Source organism: Podarcis liolepis (assembly GCF_965112155.1).
Source record: "Podarcis liolepis genome assembly, chromosome: 3".
Taxonomy (NCBI): domain Eukaryota; kingdom Metazoa; phylum Chordata; class Lepidosauria; order Squamata; family Lacertidae; genus Podarcis; species Podarcis liolepis.
Window position 1 is genome coordinate 17,558,659 of NC_139557.1, and position 26,045 is coordinate 17,584,703.

The 26,045-nt window shown below is 42.0% G+C and overlaps 2 protein-coding genes across 12 annotated transcripts in view; both read right to left on the minus strand.

Annotated features, from left to right (window-relative positions):
• The window catches only part of TASP1 (taspase 1), a 66,267-nt gene extending 48,647 nt beyond the window's left edge, over positions 1 to 17,620 (minus strand). For 2 of the 9 annotated variants that reach the window (XM_083495675.1, XM_083495670.1), the window contains exons 1-4: positions 9,419 to 9,574; positions 7,751 to 7,967; positions 7,022 to 7,089; positions 4,966 to 5,034 (exon numbers count right to left, since the gene is read on the minus strand). In XM_083495675.1, the coding sequence (XP_083351801.1) occupies positions 4,966 to 5,034; positions 7,022 to 7,089; positions 7,751 to 7,895 (282 nt within the window). In that variant the 5' untranslated portion in view covers positions 7,896 to 7,967; positions 9,419 to 9,574. Of the gene's footprint in view, positions 1 to 4,965; positions 5,035 to 7,021; positions 7,090 to 7,750; positions 7,968 to 8,831; positions 9,575 to 17,436 lie in introns of those variants that run through there. The other 7 variants (XM_083495673.1, XM_083495672.1, XM_083495671.1 and 4 more) reach the window with 7 other exon arrangements.
• A 3,882-nt stretch (positions 17,621 to 21,502) lies between these two features.
• ESF1 (ESF1 nucleolar pre-rRNA processing protein homolog) overlaps positions 21,503 to 26,045 on the minus strand; it is a 30,003-nt gene continuing 25,460 nt past the window's right edge. For all 3 annotated transcript variants that reach the window (XM_083495575.1, XM_083495576.1, XM_083495577.1), the window contains exons 12-14: positions 23,544 to 23,611; positions 22,962 to 23,108; positions 21,503 to 22,510 (exon numbers count right to left, since the gene is read on the minus strand). In XM_083495575.1, the coding sequence (XP_083351701.1) occupies positions 22,229 to 22,510; positions 22,962 to 23,108; positions 23,544 to 23,611 (497 nt within the window). In that variant the 3' untranslated portion in view covers positions 21,503 to 22,228. The remainder of the gene's footprint in view (positions 22,511 to 22,961; positions 23,109 to 23,543; positions 23,612 to 26,045) is intronic.

Genomic DNA, 26,045 nt, shown 5'->3' on the forward strand with positions numbered 1-26,045 from the left:
ATCTCCATGTTCACAGTGAACCATTAACCATGCCTTAGTAGGATGAGTGAATGTAGTCTATGTCACATAACTGGGCACTTAAGTTATTATTATTTGAATTTATTAGATGCTGTCTCTTGCCATGGGCACCTCAAGCTATCCTGTCTTGATCATGTCCACAAAAGTTGCCAGTCTTCCCACTAGTCCATACATCATCATAGTGACTGACTGTTTCCAGTACTTTTTTCTGGGAGTACGCAGGGGTATGCATATCCCTAAACATTTTGTGCATCTTTGTACTTTTATCCATTTACTGTATTTATTTTTCCCAATTTGAACTATAAAATGGTGATTTTCTTGAGTCAAAATGAGAGTACCCTTAAACATTTTTTTAGAAAAAAAGCACTGACCCAGTGTGGTGTAGTGGTTAAGAGCGGTAGTCACGTAATCTGGGAAACCGGGTTCGCGTCTCCGCTCCTCCACATGCAGCTGCTGGGTGACCTTGGGCCAGTCACACTTCTGTGAAGTCTCTCAGCCCCACTCACCTCACAGAGTGTTTGTTGTGGGGGAGGAAGGGAAAGGAGAATGTTAGCCGCTTTGAGACTCCTGAAGGGGAGTGAAAGGCGGGATATCAAATCCAAACTCCTCCTCCTATTGATAGTCACCACAGGACTTGGGGGAAGGAGTAGATGCCTTACTAGAAAGGGTCCTTGTTGGAAAATGGGAGTGGCAAACCGATGAAATTCAACAAAAAAGAATCTTTTGGTATGTTAAATTTTAGGCTATGCTTTGAAGCCACTGTGTTTTAATCACAGATAAAATGTTAGGGCATCATAGGAAAAACGTCACACTCACACCGCCCAAAATAGTCAGAAAAAGAATAACGCCTACGGAAAATGGTCTTTTCTCTACACTTTGTCAATTACTATCAGAAGAATGAACTCAAATATATCATTTAAATACCAATGGTATTAGCCCAGTGATGTAAGACTATCTATGCTTGTGAAAGAAGGGAGGGAATGATTTGAAAATATCATTTTATGAGCTGCAATCATTAAAATAAAGTCACATTTAAAATGTGAAAGATCTGCTAGGAATTTTTATCACTCTTTTATAGCAGCAATGCTTGTCACTGCCATCTCTAGTGTTCTTCAGCTTAGACTTTCCAGTTCTCCAAAACATGTCAATACAATATTCATCTGTTAAGAAAACAGATAAGAGTTCTCTTTCACTCGGAAAAAAGGAGCAAGAAAAAGCTAAGAGAAATGGACACCCACCCACAAAGCTCAGCACAAAACATTTTTCAAATAAAAATAAAAAATAAAAAATTAGGCTAAGCAACGACCAAAGCAACACACTCTGCAATAGAGCAGGCGTAAAAAAAAAAAAAAATCAAAAGTACTCCAATAGAGAAACTGTCTCAGCACTACTTTCTTGAAAGATAATAGCATGCACTTGACTTGATACTATATTTTATTTCAACTGAAATTATTCACAAGTCCTCCCTTTATTTCTACAACAACAAGAACAATCTTGTTGTGTTTAAGCAACAACAGATAACTGCAGAACAGTGATCAAATTTATCTTCTCTGACCAATCTACAAAATATCATGAGCAAGGCAAAACTTTGTATGTGATGTCTCTGGGAATGCCAAGAAAACTGACCAATTATGCAGGCTGTCCTGGGCATTCCAACTCCAGAAACAATACAGAGAAATTCACATCTGATTAAGGTCCACATAAAAGCAAGGGGGGGGTCAGCTTCTCAGGCCAGATCCTTATTAAGATTGGCCTCGTGGGTCAAATTTGACAGATGGGCCAGGTCACTCACTTATATATCACACAGCATTATGACATCGTATGATTGACAGGTGGAGCCACCCACCTGTTAAATACGCAGCTGTGCAAGTCTTCCACATCCCTTTTAAAACTCCTGATCTCAGAAGTTAAAGAGGGGAGTGCAGGGAGACTTGCACATGCTATAAGACAAACCCCATGCTTCCATTTCAGCCTGAATTATGAACACAGGGACTGTCTTAAAGCCTTTTGCAGAAGTGCTGTTGGAAGTAGTCACCCCCTTTTCTTTTAAATGGGAGAGGAGAGCTGCTTCAAACTGCGTTTTTGAGACGTGCTTTATGGCAGCCCCTGTTATCCCATTTCAGCTGAAACAAGAGCAGCAGGGCTGCTTTACATCACTTCTCAAAAATGCTGCTTGAAATTTCTCCTGTGAGCAGGCAGCAGCAGCAGCTGCCACCCACCCACCCTCCCTCCCTGTTACAGGAGAAGTGCACAAGGTGCTTCAAGCATGCTTTGAGAAGCACCATACTCCCCGCAGAGAACAGGCACGTAGCCAGTACAGGATTAAGCTCCGTCCTCCTGCCTGGCTGACATCACCAGACACATCAGCTGATGCACGGGTGAGTGTGGTTTGCGGGAAATGGCCTCGCAGGCCACAACTGGCCCATTGACCTTCCCCACACCTGACATAGGTCTAATAGCTAATACTTCCATTTTCATCTTAACTAGAATTAAGCCCTTACTTACTGCCCAGTACTGAGGAACTTTCCTGGGGAACAATCTAGAAAAATAATAATCAGAGAGTGAGTGAGTGAGTATGTGTGCTGAGTGTGCATCCTTAAGGAACGTCCTTAGAAAAGAAGCAGATTTCACAGAACTGATGAAGAAAAGCATGTTCCAGTTCTCCGTCCACCCAAATATCTGGAACTCTGCATTTGCACATTGGGGATGCAGGGGGGTTCCCACCCACAGCATTAATATTTGCAGCTTGTGCAGTCCCGTTAAGTACCCATCGCTGATGTTCTAGATTCCTTCGTGCTATATTTACAAATATTCTTCACACTTTCTGCTCGCACTGGAGGAATGTAAAAATACTTAATTATGTCCTCATCTGGCAAGCACCTGCAAACAACATCGGCCACCTTAATATTAGGAAATACAGCGGTCACTGACAACTAAATCACAGCAGATTATCTTCTCAACATGCAAACTGCTATGTCCAATTCACAGAGTAGCTGGCTGCATTTCTGTGAAGTCACATCGTCTGGCACAAGGAGCTTGCATTCTTTCTACACAGAAAGTGAGCAAAAAACAGCCAGCATACCACAAGCAAACTGTCTACTAGCTCATAAAAGATCAATAGAAACTCCTGCTCCTTGACAAGTCTTTGAAGTGATGCCTCTTGGACTGGCTGGAATCCTGTGTAATCGACAATATGTAAACTCAGCAGAACTGAGTGGGGAGCAGATGGGAGGAGACAACTGCCTGAAAAGGCACATCATCTTTCCCCCTCTTTCTCACATTCAAACAAAATCAGATGATTTGTAGTCTGTAGAAGTCTCTGTAAAAATAGGGTGTAAAAATAAAAAAGGTAACCTCAGTCAGGAGCTCCTTATGCATTCCACTACATTCAGAGACTTTCCTATCAATATTACAGGTACTGGTAGCAACACTGATAAAGGCCCTGATCTGCTATCGAGGGAAAGTTCCTTCCCAATTCAACTCCATTAAGAGCTCATATGTTTTCCTCCTACCAGTTGTAAACCCTTGTTTATTCACAGTTTCCAAGATCCCCTTGGAACAGAGAAATAAAGACGAACTGTCAAGAATTGAAAGAACTCAAGCCAGATCTTTCCAAATATGTTTTCCCCCCAGCAACATCTGGGAGAGCCAAAGGTTCCCCACAGCTGGACTAAGGAGCAAGGTGGGGCACCATGCATATGCCAACTGATATACTTCAGCATCCAATTAAGATTTAAAAGGCAGAGAAAGACATGCAAGGGAGGAAAGGTAACCAAGTAAAAGAAAGTGGATTCTATGGGGAAGTTGTGGCAAAGCCATTCTCGTAGTAATGCTTATTGCTAGGCCTACAAATATATTTGGGAGAAGACTTAAGATTGCTTCCCACCATTGCCAACATGGTCACAGGTATGGACTACCACTGAATAAGACCAAAGGGAAGGAAGAGCATATAGAAAACAGCAGGTAAGGTGAAGCAGAGCCACCAAGGGACAGAGAGAGGGAAGAAGAAGAGACCAAGGAAAAGAAAGCAGACAAAGCTGGCTCGGAAAGGAAAGCTCTGTCTGGCATTCACCCATCTATTCAGAAATAACCCATCTCATCTGCAGTATCAATTTCCATGCACATGCTAACCATTTGATGGCATATTCATAATAATAGCTAAAGGTTTAAAGCTTAATATTTCAAATCATAGTTAAGAGACAGTGAAGTACCTATACCTCCTACAAAACCAAAGCTGAGTGGCCAAGAGCTGATATCAGAAATCATTCGATTAGGAGCTAATTCGCTCTATGTAATTACCCTGCACAACCGCAGGGACTCAGAACATTTTCACTTTAAAACACAATAACCTGACCTATGGGACAACTGTAATTCCAGTACTGTTATCCGTTTAGTTATTCATGCTTTTTAAGTTCCTCAGAAATACCAAATGATATTCTACTGCACTTTTTAAATTTAACTAAAAAAAAATGTTTGTTTAAATCATACCACATATTTAGGGTAGCAAGATTAGTTGTTCAAGGTCTTACCTAGGGAATTAATGTGTTGTTTTGTTATGGCATTGTCCCTCATCTTATGAAAACAGATGCATGTCTTTATTGAAAGCACATTAGGAATTACTAGTTGCTCCCCACAACGATTAAAGCAGACATTAAGGAAGCAAACCCTAACTGCCAAAGAAAAAACAACAAAAAGCTGAAATGCACCCAGTTATAAGCTCAGCCACCTTTCTTTCCACAAAAGGAATGACACCTGCAGCAATAAAAAGCAGAAGCAGACAGAAAAATGAGGAGGGAAATCATAATTATATTAAAATTGCCCTTTTACATATGAAAGACTTCTAGCATTGGTTGCAAAGTTAATGCATTTAATATAGGGCAGCTGAACAGAAAAACGTGGTCAACAAACTACAACCAAAAGAGTGAATGCCTGAATAAAGAGAAGTACCTCTAGTTCAACTAGCGCTGCAGTCACTGCATCTGTTACAAGAGCCCCAGCCTGTAGCTTTTCAATTGCCTAGAAGACAGAATTTTTAGGATATAAAGTTTTGCCTCTTATTTTTTACATACTAAATCTTCTATACAGAAAAGGCCAAAGAGTCACTTGGTCCTGAGACAGACATTACAAAACATAATTATAATCAAGAAGGGGGCAGGGCAGGGATGGGGAACCTGTGGTCCTCCAAAGTTGCTAGACTTCATCAGCACCAGCCAGCTTGGCCAATGGTCTGGGAATATGGGAGCTGCAAACCACTAGCATCTAGGGGTTCCCCATTCCTGGTGTATGGAGTACTCTGAGAGGGGAAATAAAGGATCTAAACACTTATTTCACTATTATTAAATTAAGGCACCACATAATACCAGTAACTCTGACTACATTGTACTTCACATATTAAGATAACACTAGGACATTAAAATACCAACATTACCATTTACACAGATAAAAATGGAATTTCCCCCCAGTTTCACTGCATGAAATAGGAAACAAACCAGTCAATAATGAGAAAATAATTTTCAAATTATGGATTTGTAAAGAAAGCATACTTCTGTTCTGAAACAGATTTCCACCACACACACACACTGCATTAACCTAATGCCACACTGTGGGCAAAAAAGATGTTATAAGGCTTGCTTTCAGATTAGACATTTGTTGGTTTTCTGCCCAGAAAGTAGAGTGAAGTGAAATTCCAAACACAGCAACTAAAAGCAACCCAAACATCTGATGGACTGGGAAGGGGAGAGGATCTACAGGGAACATCTTCCATTGATGTTCTAACATTTGCACTGGCTTACTACAGTCATACCTCGGGTTGAATGTGCTTCGGGATGAGCGCATTCGAGTTGTGCTCCGCAGCAACCCAGAAGTAACGGAGCGCGTTACTTCCGGGTTTCGCCGCTTGCACATGCGCAGAAGTTCAAAATGACGTCCAACACATGCGCAGAAGCAGCAAAAAGCGACGCGCCTGTGCGCAGACGTGCCATTGCTGGTTACGTTTGCTTCAAGATGTGAACAGGGCTCCGGAACGGATCCCGTTCGCATCTAGAGGTACCACCGTATAACATTGAAGACACATCTGAAGATTTTTTATCCAACAGGGCTCCAATTGACAGAGATTACCTCTGGGCCTTCCTCACATCCTATCATGATTTCTACAGGCTGTTGAGCTTGGGTTCCTAACAATGACACAAGGAGATATTCCCAATTGTTATTCCCCAATTTGAGAATTCCTTCCCTCCAAGGGGTTCAAGAAAGCCCAAGTGAGAAGAAATACAAAATCCCACTTCAACTCAGAAAAATATTTTTATGGTTGTTTCTAAGCAAGTTCTAAATATGTAACTATATAAATAAGGTTGAGATTTTAAAACTCTAAAAACATATTAAATAGTGATAAAGCTGAAGTTAAAATACAAGAGGCAAGGAAGCTGGTTACTCTTTAGTCAGTGCAACGCCATCTAGGTCAGATACTATACCTAGCGTAGTAAGAGAAAAAATGGAAATAAAATAGCTAACAGTGCAACCATATGCATGGCTACTCAGAAGTAAGTCTCACTGACTTCAACAGGACTTACTCCTATGTACATATGTATAAGATTACAGCCTATGTAGAGCTAATAAAAAGACAATTTGTGAAGATCCAAAATTCATCAAAAGCATCTTGCAAAATGAGAAAATTAAGAAGAGCAGAAAGATCAAGGCATTTCAAGGTGTTGAAGCAGCTGAAACACTACACAAGTAACATAAGCATTCCATTTTTTTCCTTGCACAAGATGATGACTTTCTCAAGTATTGTGCAGAAAATTAAATTTAAAAATTAATTTTAAACGTTCAAAGTTGCTATCAGGCAGATGACATTTTTGAATTTATAAGTTATATATTTATGGGAGGGGACATCCTTGTGTATACATGGAGAAAAGAGTAACATTTCAATTCTGTACTTCATGAAGAAATACAGCAACATGTTCCAAAAGATTAAACACTTGCTCCAAAACTAGCAAACTCTTACCTTCCTACATGCTCTTTTGCACACATGCTTATATTCTTTGGCTTTGGATTCAGAATGATACCCTGCACCTAATATCAAGGAAGATTTGAAGGGAAGAGGGGAGAGAAGGGATTAATTCAATTAGTTAGACCCTCCCACTTTATCTAAAATTAACGGAACCAACCTTTTCTCACCAATATAAAATACAGCCCAGCTGCTTCCTAAAGCTAACAAGCATCCATCCCATTGAAAGTTCATTCATACACACTGCCATCAGTGGGGGAACTGCCTCCACCTAGTGCAATCCAGCAGTATAAGGACATGCATGTGCACAGTGCAACCTCAAGAACAGGGACTGAACATGTAGGTCTTCAGCACTCAGTCAGCACTCGGCCTTCTAGCAGAGTGCCAGCTGCATCAGAAATACCCACACACACACCTAGCGCTAAAGTGTGAAACTGCACCACCAGGCAGAAGCAGCTTCCACACTGGGCCACAAATGTAAAAGGGGCCCAATACAGTTTTTGTTTTCAAATAAGAAAGTGCAGAAGAATATGATGTTAAACATAAAATGAGATGTCTCCAGCTCAAATGAGAAGTGCAAAGATATATGCATCGTACTTCCTATCTTAAATGAGATGAAGCATAGCCCTGAGAGCAAATTCCTGCATATCAATTTCTTCTCTACCCCCCATCTTCCCCCAAAATATTCTACACAAATTTCCTATAGGACACTGCACATGCCTTCACCTGCATGGACAAGTACAAATCCCACTCGTCTCCCTTTCTGAGCTTGCTTTGCTTCGTGTTCTTTCACCATCTCCCCTACTGCAGTGGTGTGTGAAGATCTGGAGGGTAGAACTTCTACTGAGCTTATCCCCTTTTCCATGCTCATACTTCAAGGTTACCATCTTCTGTGGAGAACAGCATACTTCCATCCAAGAGAAAACACAGCTGAGGACTCTCCCTGAAAACAAATGAATAAGCATACAGTATAGCATTTTTCTGTCCATGGGAGATTTCATGCAGTATATTTTTGTGAAGGTACTACCATTCCATGTAGGATGACCACCCCTCTCACTACAAAAACAATTATAGGAAACACCAGATAGTAGCCTACATATGTGACAATGCAGTATAATACAGTCGTATCACATATCTGACTTTTCTATTGTGCTAATAGGCTGACCTTTAAATAAAAACAGAAACAAATATAGAGAGCAGTTAGGTTTTTAAAACTGCCACAGAAAACTTTTAGGTGCCTTTTTAGTTTGATAATTCTAATGGGAATGTTTTACAAATGGAACATCACGATTCTCTCAAATAAAAAACTCAGGTGACCTATCAATTTGAAAATAAAACTGAGGCACCCCAAAATAAGGGGCTCCCTTCCCCTTCTGAAACTCCACCTCTGCCACAAAACACGAGTATTAGAATGTTAACTATTTCAGCATGTCCTTTTAGGATCTCAAAACCTACCACCACATTTTGTCAGTGAAGTGCAGCAGAACATTATTAATGCAAAAATCATAGCATATTTTATTGAATAGAATCATAGAATTAGAGAGTTGGAAGGGACCTCAGAGGTCATCTACGCAGGAATCTCAGTCTCCCATCCAATTTGAAACCATACCAGAGCCTGCTTAGCTTTGCAAATGTAGCGGTAGCTTTATTGCTGGACAACATATATTCCTTTTTACATTAAGCCTCCCCTCTCTCTCGCACACACACTGGGAAAGGTGGGAATAAACGCAGCACCATCCCCATCTCATCACACCCAGAGGCGACTTCAACACAGGCCAGCAAACCTTCTCAAGCAACTTGGTCTTACTTAAGCTCAGGAGAGCTGCAGGGCGCAGCTGGGCTCTAAGCAACCAACAGAGACGAAGGTGGATGGTCCACATGAATGGCCACAAATCGGGGGGGGGGCTGGGAAGTTCCTCAGTCACATGGCAGGAGAAATGTCAACCGCCATCTCTACTCTGAGAGGGGTGTAGCGGGAAAGGGCTCATCCACGCGTCGCTATGGCAACGGGAGCCCCTGCCTGGGACCCGAAGGGAGCAGCAGCGCCAGGACACGGGGCGAAGAGTCACGTCCCCCAGGAGAGGACCCGGTGAGGCCCTGAGTTCAAGGCGCTCGGCTCGAAGGCTCCAGCCTCGCTTCCACCCCTCAGGCACCGCGGACGAGGTTCCCGCGCAGCCCCGGGGCCCGGCCCGCCCTGCTAAGCTCCGCCCTCCAGCTCCCCAAGCGCTGCCCTCCTCCGTCAGCGTCTGGAGACTGGGGAGCGAGCGACACAGCCGCCGGCGCGACGAGGCCGGGCTGGACCTAGCGTCGCTCGCACGCGCGCGCGCGGCCTTGCGTCGGCGCGTGGCGGGAACGCTGGCGCTGCCTGAGGCTGCGTTGGGAACACTCACTCACCCGCCCGCCCGTTAGCGCGGGCTTGCGGTTCTCTCCCCGGCGCGCGCATGCGCACCCGCGCCGCCGCATGTTTGTCGTCAGCCGGGCGCTTGTGCCTCGGCGAGAAGGGGAAACGCTAAGAGATGCGGCGGTTGGAGGTTGGAAGAGAAAGCCCGACAAGCAAGGTTTTTTTTCGGGCGTCGCCTTGACTTCCGGTTCCTGCTACAGTGCCTCCACCATATGCGGGGCCAAGAGTGGCGGAACTGCTGCTGGAGAGAAATCGACGTTAGTTTAACAAGATGGTAGCGAGCATCTTGTTATATGTATATTTATTTATATCTCGCCTCCCCCCTCCGACAGGACTCAAGGCTGCTTGCAAATGAAAACAAGAATCATTTTTTTAAAGGAAAAAAATCCCACGATTTAAAAACAATAAAAAAACTATACACATACTGTTGTGAATTAACAAAATAAATCCTGCTGGCAAACTGGGAATATCTCCTCACTCACCCAAGTTTAAGATATTCCATTTCAGCTGAGTTTCTTTTTCTTTGAGAAAATAAGTGGCTCACGTAAATGTAAACTTAAGTTTTAATCATATGCCCTTTTAAAATGTGGGGTTTTATTGGGGGGGGGCGTTATTAGGTTGTTTTTCATGTTGATTATATATTTTGTGGTTTTATATTTTGATTTTGTTCTGTGAACCTCCCTAAAACCTTCAGGTATACGATGGTATATAAATTCAATTAATAATTAAATAATGAAGAAAACTGACAAAATAACATAATTGGAGAAACTAAATATAATAACATGAGGCAAGTCTGAGGCAAGAAACAAGAGGAGGCTGTTGGTTCCTCTTAAATGACATTCTCAAATGAACAGAACAGAACAGAACACACACTGAAGGGAGAGGCCGATTCCGGGGCAAAACACACAAGTCCCACCCACCAAATATCAAACATTCTATTCAAATTAGGCCCCAGTGTTTTCCTTACACATACTGTATAAAATCTGTTTTAAAACATACAAATAATTACAGTTAAAAAAGCAGCCAGTTCCCAAAAACCTGTTGGAACTCTGGAGTTCCAGAGTCTGGGAGCAGCCACCACTGAGAAGGCCCTGTCCCTCATCCGCACAAAGCATGCCTGTGTGAGAGCAGCAGGCCCTTCCTGAATATATACATTTTTGAGCAGGCTCTGGAACAAACATTCCTTCCTTTTCCTTTTTTTATTATTATTTATGATTTTCAGTTATATACATTTCAATAGTTTTACAATCATTTTAACATTTCAAAACTCGACTTCCTCCTCTTTCTGTGGTTCCTTAAATTTAGTTTTTATCATTTCCTGCATATTCTAAATTACCTTAACTTATACTTTTATTCATCTCCTTTAATTATATACTCTTATGAAACTGCAGGTTATTACAATAATCCAGCCAATGTCCTTATCTGTTTACAATTTGTTTATAAATATTCAATAAACCATTTCCATTCTTTTATATAAAAAAACCTTTGTTATCTTGATTTCTTATTCTTCTGGCAAGTTTCGCCATTTCTGCATAGTCCATAAGTCTTTGTATCCATTCTTCTCTCGTCGGGACTTCTTTCCATTTTGGGGCAAATAACATTCTTGCCGCTGTAGTCACATACATGAATAAATTTCTATATTGTTTAGGTAATTCTTCCCCTATAATTCCCAAAGGAAAGCTTCTGGGTTGTTGTTTTTTACAAATGTTATTTTAAACATCTTTTTCAATTCATTATATATCATCTCCCAGTAAGTTTTAACCTTACAAAGACCACCACATGTGATAGAAAGTACCTTCTTTCTCTTTGCATTTGATTTATACATTTTTGCCAATTACTCATTCCTTTTTCAAAAGAGCGGAAAGGGGACTTTCCTTCACTGGATAAACTTGTCGTACCATCCAACAACGTTCCTCAGATGAAAATAGGGACATTTCTCACTCCCTGCCCCCCACTCAACTGACCCTCCTCAACCTCCAGCATGGTGATAACAGCAGTAGAGAGCAGTGCAAGTTTGTTTTATGCTTCTCTCTCAGCCACAGCCTAACACCCAATAATGCTAATATGGATATAATACCACTAGGCAGGACTGGAGAGAGAGAGAGAGAGAATCTCAAGCCAATGTGAGGGTAGGTGAAGTCATGTATTCTTACAGCATTATCTCCTTTTACTATTTCTTGCTTTAGCTGCACACACAACATACATTTAAAGCACATCCCACCCTAAGGATTCAAATACAGCTTATCAAGATCACCCTCAGCATTTGGTCAATGAAGTGACAGTATGGCTCCATAGTGTCTTATTTTAGGGTCTTTCTTTTATTTTATTTTAACATTAATTACCGGGGGCTTCATTACCAATTTATTACATTTATTTCCCACCCTGGCAATGATTCTAAGAAGAAAATTTGAAATATACTCGGAGTCGAGAGTGGATTTCATGCTCTTTATTCAGCTCATAGTGGTGAGGAGGAATGAAAGTTCCCCCCAGAATGTCTGCTTTATATACATTATTTACACAATGGGCCCCACATGATTGGCTAATTCCGGAATTCTCCTGTAGGCCAATCAGGTTGTGGATTCACTTCCACCTGGAGCTGGATTGGGTGGCTCCTGTGGACCAATCAGACTGCTGCATTCTGAATCCTATTGTTCTAGGACCAATCAGACTGCTGCATTTTGGATCCTATTCAACTCAGTACATAACAAAATTATTCCCGTCAATTTTTCTTCTTTGCTCTGGAATACATTACTACAGCTATTGTCATGACCATAGTACAGTGGTGCCCCGCAAGACGAATGCCTCGCAAGACGGAAAACTCGCTAGACGAAAGAGTTTTCCGTTTTGGAGGTGCTTCGCAAAACGAATTTCCTATGGGCTTGCTTCGCAAGACGACAATGCCTTGCGAGTTCCTGCTGGTTTTTTCTCCTCCCCCCTTTTTTCTAAGCCGCTAAGCCGCTTATCAGCTGATCCAATCAGCAGATAAGCCGCTAATAGCGCTAATCCGCTAATCCGTCAATGGGCTTGCTTCGCAAGACGAAAAAACCGCTAGACGAAGAGAATCACAGAACGGATTCTTTTTGTCTTGCGAGGCACCACTGTACTTGTAAGAGGTGGAATCAAATGACTGTATCAAAAACTTGGTTGTGTACAGTTGCCATGTTCTGAAGAGGACACATTTTCTGACTTCTACTTTTAACCATGGAGCGCTATGACGACTCTACCCATGAAAAAGAGGATGCGTCCTGGAAAAAGAGGACATAATGTCTGCCTGCTGCTTGCATGTCAGAGAGAGAAAGAGAGGTACGCTATGTCCTTGCTACAACCCCCACTTCATCTCAAGACCTATTTGTGATATGCACTGTATTTCTGGGTTCCTTTGCAGAGCGATTAAGGTCAGTTGCCTTTCTCTAATGCAAACTTTCCATAGTCGCCCTCTCAAATGTTTGGACAGGCCCTATGAAGGGCATTGCTGCATCAGCTCATTAAGTCTTTTGCTCACAAGTAGCTACGACAATGTGGTGCTCTAAGCAGCACAGCTGTCTACGATGGCCATATGTCCTACTTAACAGAAGACAGACCTCTGTTTGAAGAACTGCCAGGTCCAAGTCTAGTGGAAAGATAAGCAAGTAGAGCAGAAGCCTTGAAGTTGCCCATCAACAGCAGACTGAGCAGGCGTACGCGGCTGAGTTTTTAAAGAGTCCACATGACATTATCCAAAATGTGTGTGTATCCTTTTGTTACAATATACAGTGGTGCCTCGCAAGACGAAATTAATTCGTTCCGCAAGTTTTTTCTTCTTGCGAGTTTTTTGTCTTGCGAAGCACGGTTTCCCATAGGAATGCATTGAAAATCAATCAATGCGTTCCTATGGAGACTGTCCGGGGACAGAGGGGAAGCTTCTCCCCGTTGCCGCCCCTTGCTTCAAAAGAGGTCCGGGGACAGCGGGGAAGATGCGCTGCGCTTCCCTGCTATCCCCGCAGCTTGCGGGGCAAGCTTCGTTCTGCGAAGCAAGCCCATAGGGAAATGCATCTTGCGAAGCAGCTAAGAAAACGAAAAACTCCTTCGTCAAGCGAGTTTTTTGTCTTCTGAGGCGTTCGTCTTGCGGGGTACCACTGTACCACTGTCCGATGCATTGTTTCTCAAACTAGCTTCACACAGACTGTACAGTGGGACCTCGGGTTAAGTACTTAATTCGTTCTGGAGGTCCGTTCTTAACCTGAAACTGTTCTTAACCTGAAGCACCATTTTAGCTAATGGGGCCTCCTGCTGCTGCCGTGCTGCCAGAGCACGATTTCTGTTCTCATCTGAAGCAAAGTTCTTCACCCGAGGTACTATTTCTGGGTTAGCGGAGTCTGTAACCTGAAGCGTATGTAACCCGAGGTACCACTGTAGTTCCTAATTTGTCCTTAGCCACATGGCCTTTGCATGGGGTTGAGATAATCCCTGTCAGGTCAACACCCTCTGCTGTGTGCACAAACCAAAATGAATTGAATCTGTGCAGATGTGAACAGCTGGAGGGAATAGAAATAACTCCATACAAAAACTTGTTCTTCCATACAAAAACATAATCTCACCTTGGGAAACTACCTCTGAAAGAGACAGGTTCTAGCCCTTCCCTCTCCTTGGCATGCTTGTTGTCTATGCGTAAAGGATTAATTTCTTATATTTCTGTGGAGGAGCACTAACTCCTGTGAGCCTCCATCTTCAGTCCAAAGATGCTATGACCCAGACACAGGTCGATCACCTCCCTGCATATACAGGATGTTGGAAGATAGCGGCGCTACCTCAAACAATGAGAAATAACACAAGGGGTGCTGGTGTGGCCATATTTGGTTGGCCTTGGGATGAGTGTGAGGTTCATGTGTTTTTGTTAAACATCTGGTTTAGCTCCCTCAAATTTTGTTGGATACTTTTTGCATTAATTTTAAATTGGAACTCACTGGAGACAGGGCAGGCTAGAAAGACAATGAAAGGAAGAGAACAAAACCAGCAGTGGGGGCAGGCAGAGTCCCTCACTTGTTACCAAAAGCAAAAAAAATTGATCCTTTCCAGCAGCTTTAAAAGGCCTGGAGGACATGTCTGTTCGGAGCTGCTCCTTCTCTACATGAAAGGGTCCCTTGCCTGATATCCTGCCAGCACAAAATGCTTTCTTCAGCTAGTCGCCTTCTCAACATGACCAAAACGTTTCAGCCTGCTTCCCTGGATCAGCCAGAATCGCATTCTTTATAGTTCCCAGTTGTCTTAACACCCACTCGCTAGTCCTTCCAGTGCACGAACCGCAACATGGCAATGTAAAATGTGATTTTGCTCTGCCCCTTGCTTTCGCAACTCTAGCTCTGTACTAGGGCCAAGCCAGAAAAGGGGGGGGGGGAGAGATGAAAATGCTTGAGGCTGGAGTTCTCCTTTATTTCCACCCACTGACATTAGCAAGAACGGCTGCATGTATGAAACATCTAACCGCAGGACGTCTGACAGTCCAGCGCTCAATTTTCATGCTACTATATTTGTTGCTGAGAATGCCCCCACAAATCACCTCCCCTCAAGAGAGCCGCGGTGAGGGAAGGATTTGTGGTCTCATGCATCAGATACAGGTACGCCAAGCCGCCCTCTGATTCTCAGCATGCCCACAAGATGATTCTTGGCTTTGGGAATGTGTAGGAGTAGGAAGGGAGATGCTGTGACTAGCCCTTGCAACAGGGATGGGGAACTTGTGGCTCTCCAGATGTTGCTGGCCTCCGTTGATCACCCACGGCCATTGGCTATGCTGACTGGGGCTGATGGGAGTTGGAGTCCCAAAACGTTTGGAAGACTGCACAGTTTCAACTCCTGCTGTATACCCTGCTCATTGCATACAGATAGTGTTATGTACTGAGTTGAATAGGATCCAAAATGCAGCAGTCTGATTGGTCCTAGAACAATAGGATTCAGAATGCAGCAGTCTGATTGGTCTGCAGGAGCCACCCAATCCAGCTCCAGGTGGAAGTGAATCCACAACCTGATTGGCCTACAGGAGAATTCCGGAATTAGCCAATCATGTGCAGCCCATTGTGTAAATAATGTATATAAAGCAGATACTTTGGGGGAACTTTCATTCCTCCTCACCACTATGAGCTGAATAAAGTTCATGAAATCCACTCTCGACTCTGAGTATATTTCAGATAACATATGAAATGGATATACCAGCACAATTCCTGAAGGAAAAGCAAAAATCAATGGAGGGCTTGGGGGCATTCTGCCTTCTACAGTACAATAGTTTGGGGGCAAAGTTTTGGGGGACTATTATATTCTTCTCCTGGCTCAGTCAAAGCACAAGAGGGAAGAGGCCAAAGACGCAGCTCATATCTTTCCTAATAATGGATGGTACTTAGTAGACTAACTTCTGTACAGTGGTACCTCAGGTTAAGAACTTAATGCATTCTGGAGGTCCGTTCTTACCCTGAAACTGTTCTTAACCTGAGGTACCATTTTAGATAATGGGGCCTCCCGCTGCCGCCACATGATTTCTGTTCTCATCCTGAAGCAAAGTTCTTAACCCGAGGTACTATTTCTGGGTTAGCGGAGTCTGTAACCTGAAGCGTCTGTAACCTGAAGTGTCTGTAACCTGAAGTACCACAGTAGGGAAATCGACCTCACATGGGGCCCACCTATGTGATGCCCCTGCACAGATCACTTTGCCAGATTCCCATCCCCTTTTGTGCCTGTAGTCTATTTATTTATTTGCATTTATATCCTGCCTCTTTCTCGAAGGAGCTCAAGATGGCCTGCCTGGTTCTCTGGCTCTTCATTTCTTCCCCAAAACGACCCTGTGAGATAGGTCAGGCTGAGAAGCCCAGGGTCACCCATTGAGCTTCATAGCCCAGTAGGGATTTGATCCCTGTTCTCCCAAGTCCTAGTCCAACACTCTAATCACTGCACCACACTGGGTCTCTGTACAGATGCCATTGGCTGCGCATACATCAGGGCAACAGCATTCACTGAATGAATGTACGTTTTTTCTGAAGAGGCCCATAGTATTCATTCTCTTGTCACAGCATGAAAAGCAGCTTGGAAAGAACCAAGAGGATTCAGAGATACATGACCCAGTACCCCAGCTGTGCAAATTATTAAGAAATCTTAATTATATTCCATCAACAAAGCAACAACTACATGTACGGTTGGTATCTGTCCATTGACAAATTTCTCCTACGGTCTTGTGGCTTCATAGGGAAACATCAACATACAAGAGTTTACTAGGACAAAAGGTTTAAGTTCAACTTACCATATTATCAAATCTTTTGAAAACCATTTGGCTGTTATAGTAGGGATTCTGATTACAATCACAGTTATATAACAAGTATTAAATAATAATAATTAAATGAAGTGTGAACATTTAAAGTGAACATAAAACACGATTATTGTAATTTAAAGTAAAACTATAATATAACTAAAGATAAAATTCAGGTTGACAGGTACTGTAACATTTTCAGCTGCTCGTTTTCTTGTTTTGTTGTTTAAAGAAAAAAATCTTCAATAGCACTGTTTATTTAAACTATGTGTCAGCATGGCTTAGCTATGTTATTTTTGGAGGCTACAGGAATATGAAAGGGAATAAAAACCAACTGTCGCTGTTGATTGGAAATAATAAATTTAATTCTGGAGGGCAGAAATAATAAAAAACATGCATGCCTGTTTATCTCTGCTCGTCTGATCTTTTTCTTTGTGTTATTAAATAAATCAAAACCTCTTGTGGTTCCAACCTGTAACATAAGATCTTTAAGTGCCTGACTTACACATTCAGCAATCACCACTATGGCTGCCAACCTTGGAAATGGCTTGATACTAATTCACCTTTTAAATGCGCGCACGCACAGGGTTACTTTTTACTGAGCTTTAAACAAATTCATTAATAGAGTTATGTAGCCACTACTTTTCTCTGTTTCCTGACTTAACAAAGAAACAAGAATCTGCCTCTTTATGATTGGGGATGAAGGTCTGTGTGGGGGTACATGTTCAATAAAATGTTACCTACCATGCTGAATCTTTGCTGACCTGATGGCCACAATTCTCATCTAAGTCAGGGTTGATAGGACTTTGAGGCTGTAAACATAGCTCCTGAAGAATAACAAGGAATCTGAAGAACAGCAGATCTCCCACCTATGGAAGACAACAGTTCCCGAGCCCAAATGGCCTAAGAACCACTTTCCTTCTCACCTGCTACTTGGTCTCCTTGCACTTAATCAGACCTCCTAGGATGCTGTTCAATGTGTCACATCACAATGGGTGTATCCATACTGCAAACTTACATCACAATGGATGTATTCATACTGCAAACTGACATTAGATCATTGTGATGTAAGACACATGTGATATGCTGAGATATCTTTAGAGAGCATTAAACCCAACAAGATCCCTTGCTTTGGGCCTCTGGGGAGAGGGGAGGAAGAGACTGTCATGTAGATACAACCCAAGAATCTATTCAGTTGGCTACATGTGAGCAAACACAGAACTTATAAACAAATACAAGCTGGCAATATAAAGTGAGGATAGAATAAGCACGCACAGAGAATGAAAGTTGGCCGAATTTTGGAATGATTTAAAATAATACCAACCCCCCCCCCACATCCACATACCTAGGGGGATTAATTAACAGACCCAGTACACAGAGAAACAGAAGTAGAGAGAGAGGTAGCACGTCATCCTTCTCCCAAACTTTATTTCCCCTGTGACAGTTCAAAGCACAACGGCAACTTTTGATTTTCTGTTGGACTAAGCATATGCATACCAGACTAACAATAACAGGGCAATTTTAAAACCAATTTGCTGCTTCTTTGTGCTAGACAGTTCTCTTCCAAATCTATCTAATTTATTTACTACAGGGATGAAGATGCTCTTTAAAGTGGGTGAACCAAATTTGAACAGGGCCCCCCCCAATAATGTTGATACGAGGATCCTTAACCTCAGTGAAGTGAACCCCAAACCCAACATAGTAAAGGCAAAGGACCCCTGACAGTTAAGTTCAGTCGCAAACGACTCTGGAGTTGCGGCGCTCATCTCGCTTTACTGGCCGAGGGAGCCGACGTTTGTCCCCAGTTTTTCCGGGTCATGTGGCCAGCATGACTAAGCTGCTTCTGGCGAAACCAGAGCAGCGCACGGGAACACCATTTACCTTCCCGCCGGAGCGGTACCTATTTATCTACTTGCACTTCGTGCTTTTGAACTGCTAGGTTGGCAGGAGCTGGGACTGAGCAACAGAAGCTCACCCCATCGTGGGGATTTAAACCGCCGACCTTCTGATCAGCAAGCCCTAGGCTCAGTGGTTTAGACCACAGCGCCACCCATGTCCCCCAAACCCAACATACCTGCCTTCAATTTGAAGGAATCAAATCCCCAAATACACACAAAAACAATAACCAGTCCAAAATAGGCTGCTCACAAGTCCTCCAGCTCTAGAGATGAGCAAAACTGCTGTAGACTGCCTCTTGCAGTGATTTGACACCAGGTTATAAACTTTTACTAATTTCTCCTGATCTCCTTTAAGGTTTGTTGTTGTTTAGTCATTTAGTTGTGTCCGACTCTTCATGACCCCATGTTAATAGAGGCTAAACACAAAACAAAGACAACCACCCAGCTAGCATTTTGAAAGATGAGAAAGTTGCCGGTTTTGACCTCCAAAGCCCCAAATGGCCTGGGAGCAGAATATTTCAATAACCACTTCGCCTAGCTGAGGATGCCAAAGAATTTCACTCCCACCTCGGAGACTCTTTTCTAGCATCCAGCTGTAGTGTGTGGGGTGGGGGTGGGGGCCTGTGTCTGAGAGACATGTTATGCCTGCAATAAAAACTCCCCTCTCTGGTTGTGGCTCCTTCTATAGCTCAGCAGGAACTAGTTGAAACCTTAGCATTACCTATGTTAACAAATCCTAGCTGCTATGCGAAGTTCTTGATTGGTTGTTCGCAAATGACGTTTTCCTGACTCCTGCTGCTTCCTGGTATTATTGCAAAGTTTCCTCAGAGTGTATAGGCTTCTGAAATCCACCTGATAACTATACCTGACATCAGAAATATCAGTTGTTGTCAAACTTTTTGAAATCTTCAGAGTGCACTGTGGGTGCTATAACAAAATGGTTACTATGAAGGGAGCATTCATGACTGCTATTTGGTGGATGAGTACTAAAGATTAAGCATTTGGGGTTGTTTTATCCAAAATATAGAACACCTAAGCCTGGCCCAATCACTGTTCACTAGTAAAGCAAAGATGGCTTTATTTTAGCAGGTCTTTCAATAATATTGCTTTTCTTAACTCCTGCTGTGTAGTAAATTGTTACAGATCATTTGAACTCTTATTATATTGTTGATTGCTTTATTCTTTTAAAACCACCTCAACTATATGTGTAATGCAGAAAAAAGAAGAGAGAAGTGGCAAAAACCAATAGTGAAAGGCAGCTTGAGCTCTTCAAATTCCCATGAGGACAAGGACTTTTTACGGTGCATGGAATGTAAATCAAGTGTGTTTTATGCATTTCCTCAGAATAAAGTTTCTTCCGATAGCTTTGCCATGAAAATGTTCCAAATAAGTTCTAAGTTAGCCAAGTCCAAATATCTGTGGCTGCTCCAACATGCTTGTATTTCAGATACAAATGATTAAACCTTGCCCAGGAGTTTCCATAAGCCAATGCTTTTTAAAATGAAATCTTCCAAGCACTCCACTGTGAGCTGTAAAAGGTGTGTTTTCAGAGCACACTTGAAACCAAATCATGTCATATATGGCTATTTGCCCTGCCTACACCCCCCCACCATTCCGAACATGCCAAAAGAGATATACTGTACCATGGACAGAAGATTCAGCTCCAGTTGGGATGTCCAACTGGGCAATGTTAGTACAAGAAGTTAGGTAATGAAGAAAACATGAGTGCTAGTAACTCTGCCATTTTTCATTAATAATAATGCAGCACAGCAGCTTACCTGTACATACATGAGCAGTAGTCTTGGAAGTGTGAGCTGGGCCTCTGTAGGAAAGGAAGGATAATGGCTCTTTTCTACCTGGTAGCATCACTAAGGGCAGGAGAATTAGGCCCTGGCCCTTTCATTCTTTCTAAATGCAAATTATTCCTAACCACAAATTGCTTTGAAGCATTCTCTGCTACACACCTTCACTTTCCCTTTGACACTTGTAGCCTGAGGATAAGAACAAGCATTGCCATTCCAGTAAAGGAAAAAGTTGGGAGGAACTTGTGCTCTCCAAAACCTGCTTGGGATGAGCACCAAGAATGAACTCCTGAAAATCTGCTAACAGATTCCTTCCTGGGTATCATCCTAAATAAATAAATAATCTAGCTTGGTCCTAAGCACTGTACTGAACTGAACCCTTACGTATTGTTTCGGAGAAGATCCAGGGGGGGAAACAAATCCGGGGGGGGGGGGGATTCAGCCTTGTTAACTAAATGGTTGTGTAGCTCCATTACAAGAGCACTCTCCTATGATGACCGTGGCATGATTCGGGTGAGAGAACATTGCAGCAGTGGAGACCTGTCATGACCCAAGAATGGCAGCTGCCATTTATTTGAAGAGGTGAAAGTAGCAAGCAGAATAGTCAGGAGAGTAGTAGGACTGGCTGCCAAGCCTGCTAAGGGGGTTAGGGGGGATCAATTAGATGTTCCAATTTCACCAATGGATTCATTGCTCAATTACATGCAGTAAGAAAATGAAGTCTCTTCAGTGGAGATGAGCACCAAGCAAAGGGAACATATAATGGTCAAAGCGCAGAAGGGGTATTCTTTTTATTTCATACTGTGTCATGACACAGTCACGTACCCCTGTAGAATTGCATGGCAGCACCTGCCCTGCAGATCTGTATATTGAAAGGAGATGGCCTTTCCTGAATGCCAAATCCTTCTATTCTCATACAGTTATCTGGCACTACCATGGCATTAAAGGTCTTTAAATTGCTTTAAAAAAACACACAACTGAATCAAAATGTGTCAAAGCACGTATTTCCCCAATTTTAGCCTATGTTTCATGTTTACAAACATAAAAAATGACATAGCACTGCAAATTTTGCAACTATCGTAAATCTTTAAGAACAGACGAGCACAAGCGTTATTAAAACGAACCAATAATCGTGTTTTTATTTACAGTTGTACAAATCATACATTCAAGGCAGTCATACCATGTTTTCAGTTAATCCATTTTGCTAACAAGTTTGCAACTACAAAATATTCAGTACACCATTATTGGGGGGGGGAGGGGAACCCTTGTCTAACAAGGACGAGGAACCATTTGGTTGCTGAACTACATCCAACTCCCATCAGCCCATGCAAGCATGGCCAATGGCCAAGAGTGGTGGGACTTGCAGTTCAGCAACATAAGTAGGGCCAAAGGCTCCCCATACTGGGCTTATACCACCTCTCAAACACCAGTTCCCAGCTGCATATTATAAAAGTGGCAAAGACTTGAGTCCTATCGGGAGAATTCTGTCTGAATGCACGACAAACAATCACATGAAAGAGAGTACACTGCCAAGCCCTCCCACCATGTCGCTGTCTTCTGATGGCAAGCTGGAGAGTGATTTAAAACCTTGCTCTCCCTTGCATCTATGGACAGAATTAAAGGTCTGGTGTGTTTTTATGAAACCAAATTGTCTGAACTATATTTGGCTATGTTACATGTATATTTTAAGGTTACCTTGTCCGAAAATCATTTGGCAGATATTTTTGCTAGAATTTAAACTTGAATTAGCAGAAAAGTTTGGTCTTCACCTGTAAATTAACATCAACTCTGATTTCTTCAGAAGTCCAGTTTCCACCTTCAATGCTTGAGCTCTGCTTATTTCACTTTCTGTTTCTTCCTTGCTTGAAACTGTTCTGTTTTATTCTTGACGGACTTGATTAGCATTGACAATGCAGGATCTATGGATTTCTTGGCCGCAGGCTCTGCCATATTGTTCCCTCCCCCAGCTGCCTCAGCAAAACCTTGCTCTCTTCGACGAGCTTTCTCCTCCAAAATCTTTTCCACTGCTTTTGTTTTCTTAAAGTTTGGATCCGAAGGATCCAAATTAAACAAATGAGAGGTATACATGGCTTGGAATCTGGCATCAGCAACATTAACCTGCGAAGAGCAAGAGAGGATGCTTTAACTGCAATAGCTAAAAAAAAAGTAGGAGAAAAATGTGCCCTGCAGGATAGTTGTTAATCAAGAATCTAGATCTTAAGGAAATGTGAAAATGCAACAGCCTGTTTTAAATATTAATTTTGATCCATACAAAAATAGGTTTATTTCATTCCAGGAAGGTGGCCTTATTTGGGCATCAAGAAAGTCCTTGGAATTTTTTTTCTAGATAGCATATCCGCACCCCCCCCCCAAACACAAAAAAATGTAAAACTTTTTTGATTTCTGACATCAAGTTCAAGATCTGCAACTCAATCCTTTAACTGTCCCTTTGGATAGAATGATATAAAATGTGTTTTTGCATAAATCGTAATGTAGTTATTGATCTACTTTAACACAAAATGACTAGCACTGTTATTAGACTTCAACAGGAGGAAGCCCATAGTGTTACCTGGAAGTCATCTGTCAGCAGTTCCTTCTTTTTCACCAATAGTTTCTTTTTCTTTTTGCTCAGGTTCTGCTGCTCCACTATCTTGTCATAATTGAAGTGTCTCCTTTCATCTTCCTCATCATCCATCACCAGCAGAGCCATTTCAGCCTGTTACAATCAAAACAGATAGGATCTGTTTGCACAACATTTCACCGAATATGGGCTGCAGATGTTTCTGTGCCTCATCTAAAGGTTTGGGTTGCTAATGCATAATAGCAAGAGTTATAATTGCCTCATCGGTGCCTGAATGACAGCCTACCAGCAAGATACTCTGATCTTTCTAACGGAATACCAATATATAAGCATCATTAATAAATGTGAACAATAAAAGAAAAACTTCAAAACTAGATCATCCATCTCATGGTTTGTTTTTGCAACTCATTACTTTTTGCAGATTTATTACCATGTAGTTTCCATTTTTAAGGTAAATACAACAAATCATTCTGTCACCCAATGCAACTTTGCAGTAATGTTAACACTCCTAACCCCAGGACTTCATTCCAATGTCTAATCTTAATACTACTTCAGCATGTAATCTACTACCTTCTGCTTTTCCATGTCATCTTCATTTTCTTGGGCATTTTCTTCTTTCTTGGACTTCTTATTTGAACCTAATTATAAGCACAACACAAATAAAAAGCAAGTTTTTAAATATCCAAGCGTAACCAGATTGGCGACACTGCAAGAATGTATGCTCACTCTCCTGAATGCACGCTGCAGGAGACAGTTACATTTCTTTGAGGAACGTCAGCTGGAAATCAACACGAAGATGCCCACAGAAAATGGCCAGAGCCTTTTCCAGCTATGAGCAAGTAGAGGGAGTTGTTAGAGTGGGGGTTGACAACCTGGTGCCTACAGGCACCATGGGGCCCGTGAAGGTTTTCAGAGGTGCCCCTGTGCAGGTGCTCCAGATCCGAGCTTTCATTTTTTAAAGAAGTAAGTCTCTAGCCCTCTTAGAAAGAAAGTTATAGGGAGAAATGTGCAGGTACCTTCAAAAGGATTTCTTTGCAACGAGAGTGGTGTAGCTACCTTTTATATTTTTCTTGGTATTGAGGAATGTTCCCTGTTGTTAGTAGGCAGCAACAGCATCAGTGTGTGTGATCTTCATAGTCAGGGACAGCAGGACATTCCCAAGGGTGGTTCTCTCTCTTATTTTGTGTTCTGCCACCCTCCCCATGACAGCCATTTTGTGTTATGCCATGCCTCACAGCAGCCATATCAGGACCAGGACCTCCAGCATTTTCTCAAAACTGAAAATGTGTTAACAAGTCCAAAAATCTGCATTGATTTGTTTCTAAAATCTAAATTCAAAATCCATCTTCAAAAGGATGTATTGTTTTACAGGTTCCCAATAGGTGCTTGTTAGGGGAAAGGAAAGAGTTTCCTTCTGAAAGAATCAAGCTTTTAAAATATGAAGTTAAGTGTGTGCCACATACAAGCTGCATTCACACAGCAATAAGTGAAACTTTCTGGCTTAATGTGGTTTATCTGAAACAAGCAGCGTGCATGCTGCCTGATTGTTCCAGTTTCTCTCCTCCCCTAGTGCGAGAAGGATAAACAATAAAGCTACAAGTTTTAAGAAACCCTGGCTCCCTGTTATCTCTGAACCAAGCAATGGGGTTTACTGTTCCCTAGCAAGTCATGATTACCAAGTCCACAACGAAGTATGGTTTCAGGTTGGCTAGTGATCATGCTTTGTTAGGGAGTAACAACCCACACATGATCCTTTGGTCAGGCAAAACAGGAATCAAAGGATTCCTGGTTTCTTTATGTCACTCATGCCAGGTAAAGTGAGAGTGACTGGGCAGTGAGCACAAGGAAGTCTGACTAATTGTTACAGGTGAACACACATCATACAATGAAGAAGAACCCAAATCATGCTCCAGGCAGCATATGAAAGGGGCACCCCTCTAAAATTATGTGCAGTATACATTACGTAAAAGCTGCTCTTTTTTTCTGCCCCATGTACAGAACTCATTCTAACCAATTCCCCAAAGAAATATGTTTTTCTGTTGAAGTGCAAAATTGCCTATGGCATGAGACATTTTGAAACAAGCAAACCACAATGCTGCATGTGTCTCCAGACTTGGTTTCCAGGAATCAAAAGAGAACAACAATCAAATCAATCATCTTATAAAAAACTGTTCAGGTATGATAAAACACAGAATATATTATGTGTTCGTAACAGTAACAATCCCCTGCAGTTTGAACTTTGTTTTATAGGCCAATCAGGCCCAATTGCTCTCAATTTGTTTTCCATCATCGGCCAGTAGGAAATATGCATTTTGTCTTTTGCTGAAAAAATAAATTCACTACTGAAAAGTTAATAATCAGGTTGGAACAGTCATGAAAGTATTTTATAGCAATGCCTTGGAGCCAGGCTCAGTTGTAGCAATTTGCTATTTTACTTGATGTTCCACAGCCAGCAGATTGCTTTTTCAAACCTTAAAACACATTTGAACATTAAATGAAACCTTTAAAACATTGTTAGAGAGAAACACAAAATGCATTACTTGAATTATTAGCTGAATATATGTGCTCAAATTCCAGCTACAACACTTAGTTTCATAAAACTCAATGGGTGTTGGTTAGGGCATTTAAGAACCTACTAAGGAAAAGATCTGTGGTTGCCCAAAACTTTCAGCAACAATCTGGAGAGCTGTCTGAGTTAACTTGGCTGTTTAATAGGGATTCGACTTGTTTTAAATTGTAAGCCACCCCCTGGGAAAACTGCTTTAGAACCTTGGGGCATTTTCCAAAGAAGCTTATGGAAGCAGCATGGAGGAATGCTTTTCAAAAGGAATTTATAAATCTTGCTAGGGACTCCAGAAATAGCTATTTGAAATATGGTGGCTTTCATTGTCAGGAACTATTTCAGTAAGGATCAGTTCTACAATGGTTACTTTAATGTAACATAGTACAACCACCTATCAACTGCAGAAGGGTATATATAGTTCATTTTTCTCAACGTTGAAGGAACATAAGAATTTACTTAGCTGTGAATTCTCCTCCTGTTTTATTTCCCTAGACGGTGGTCTAGAATTC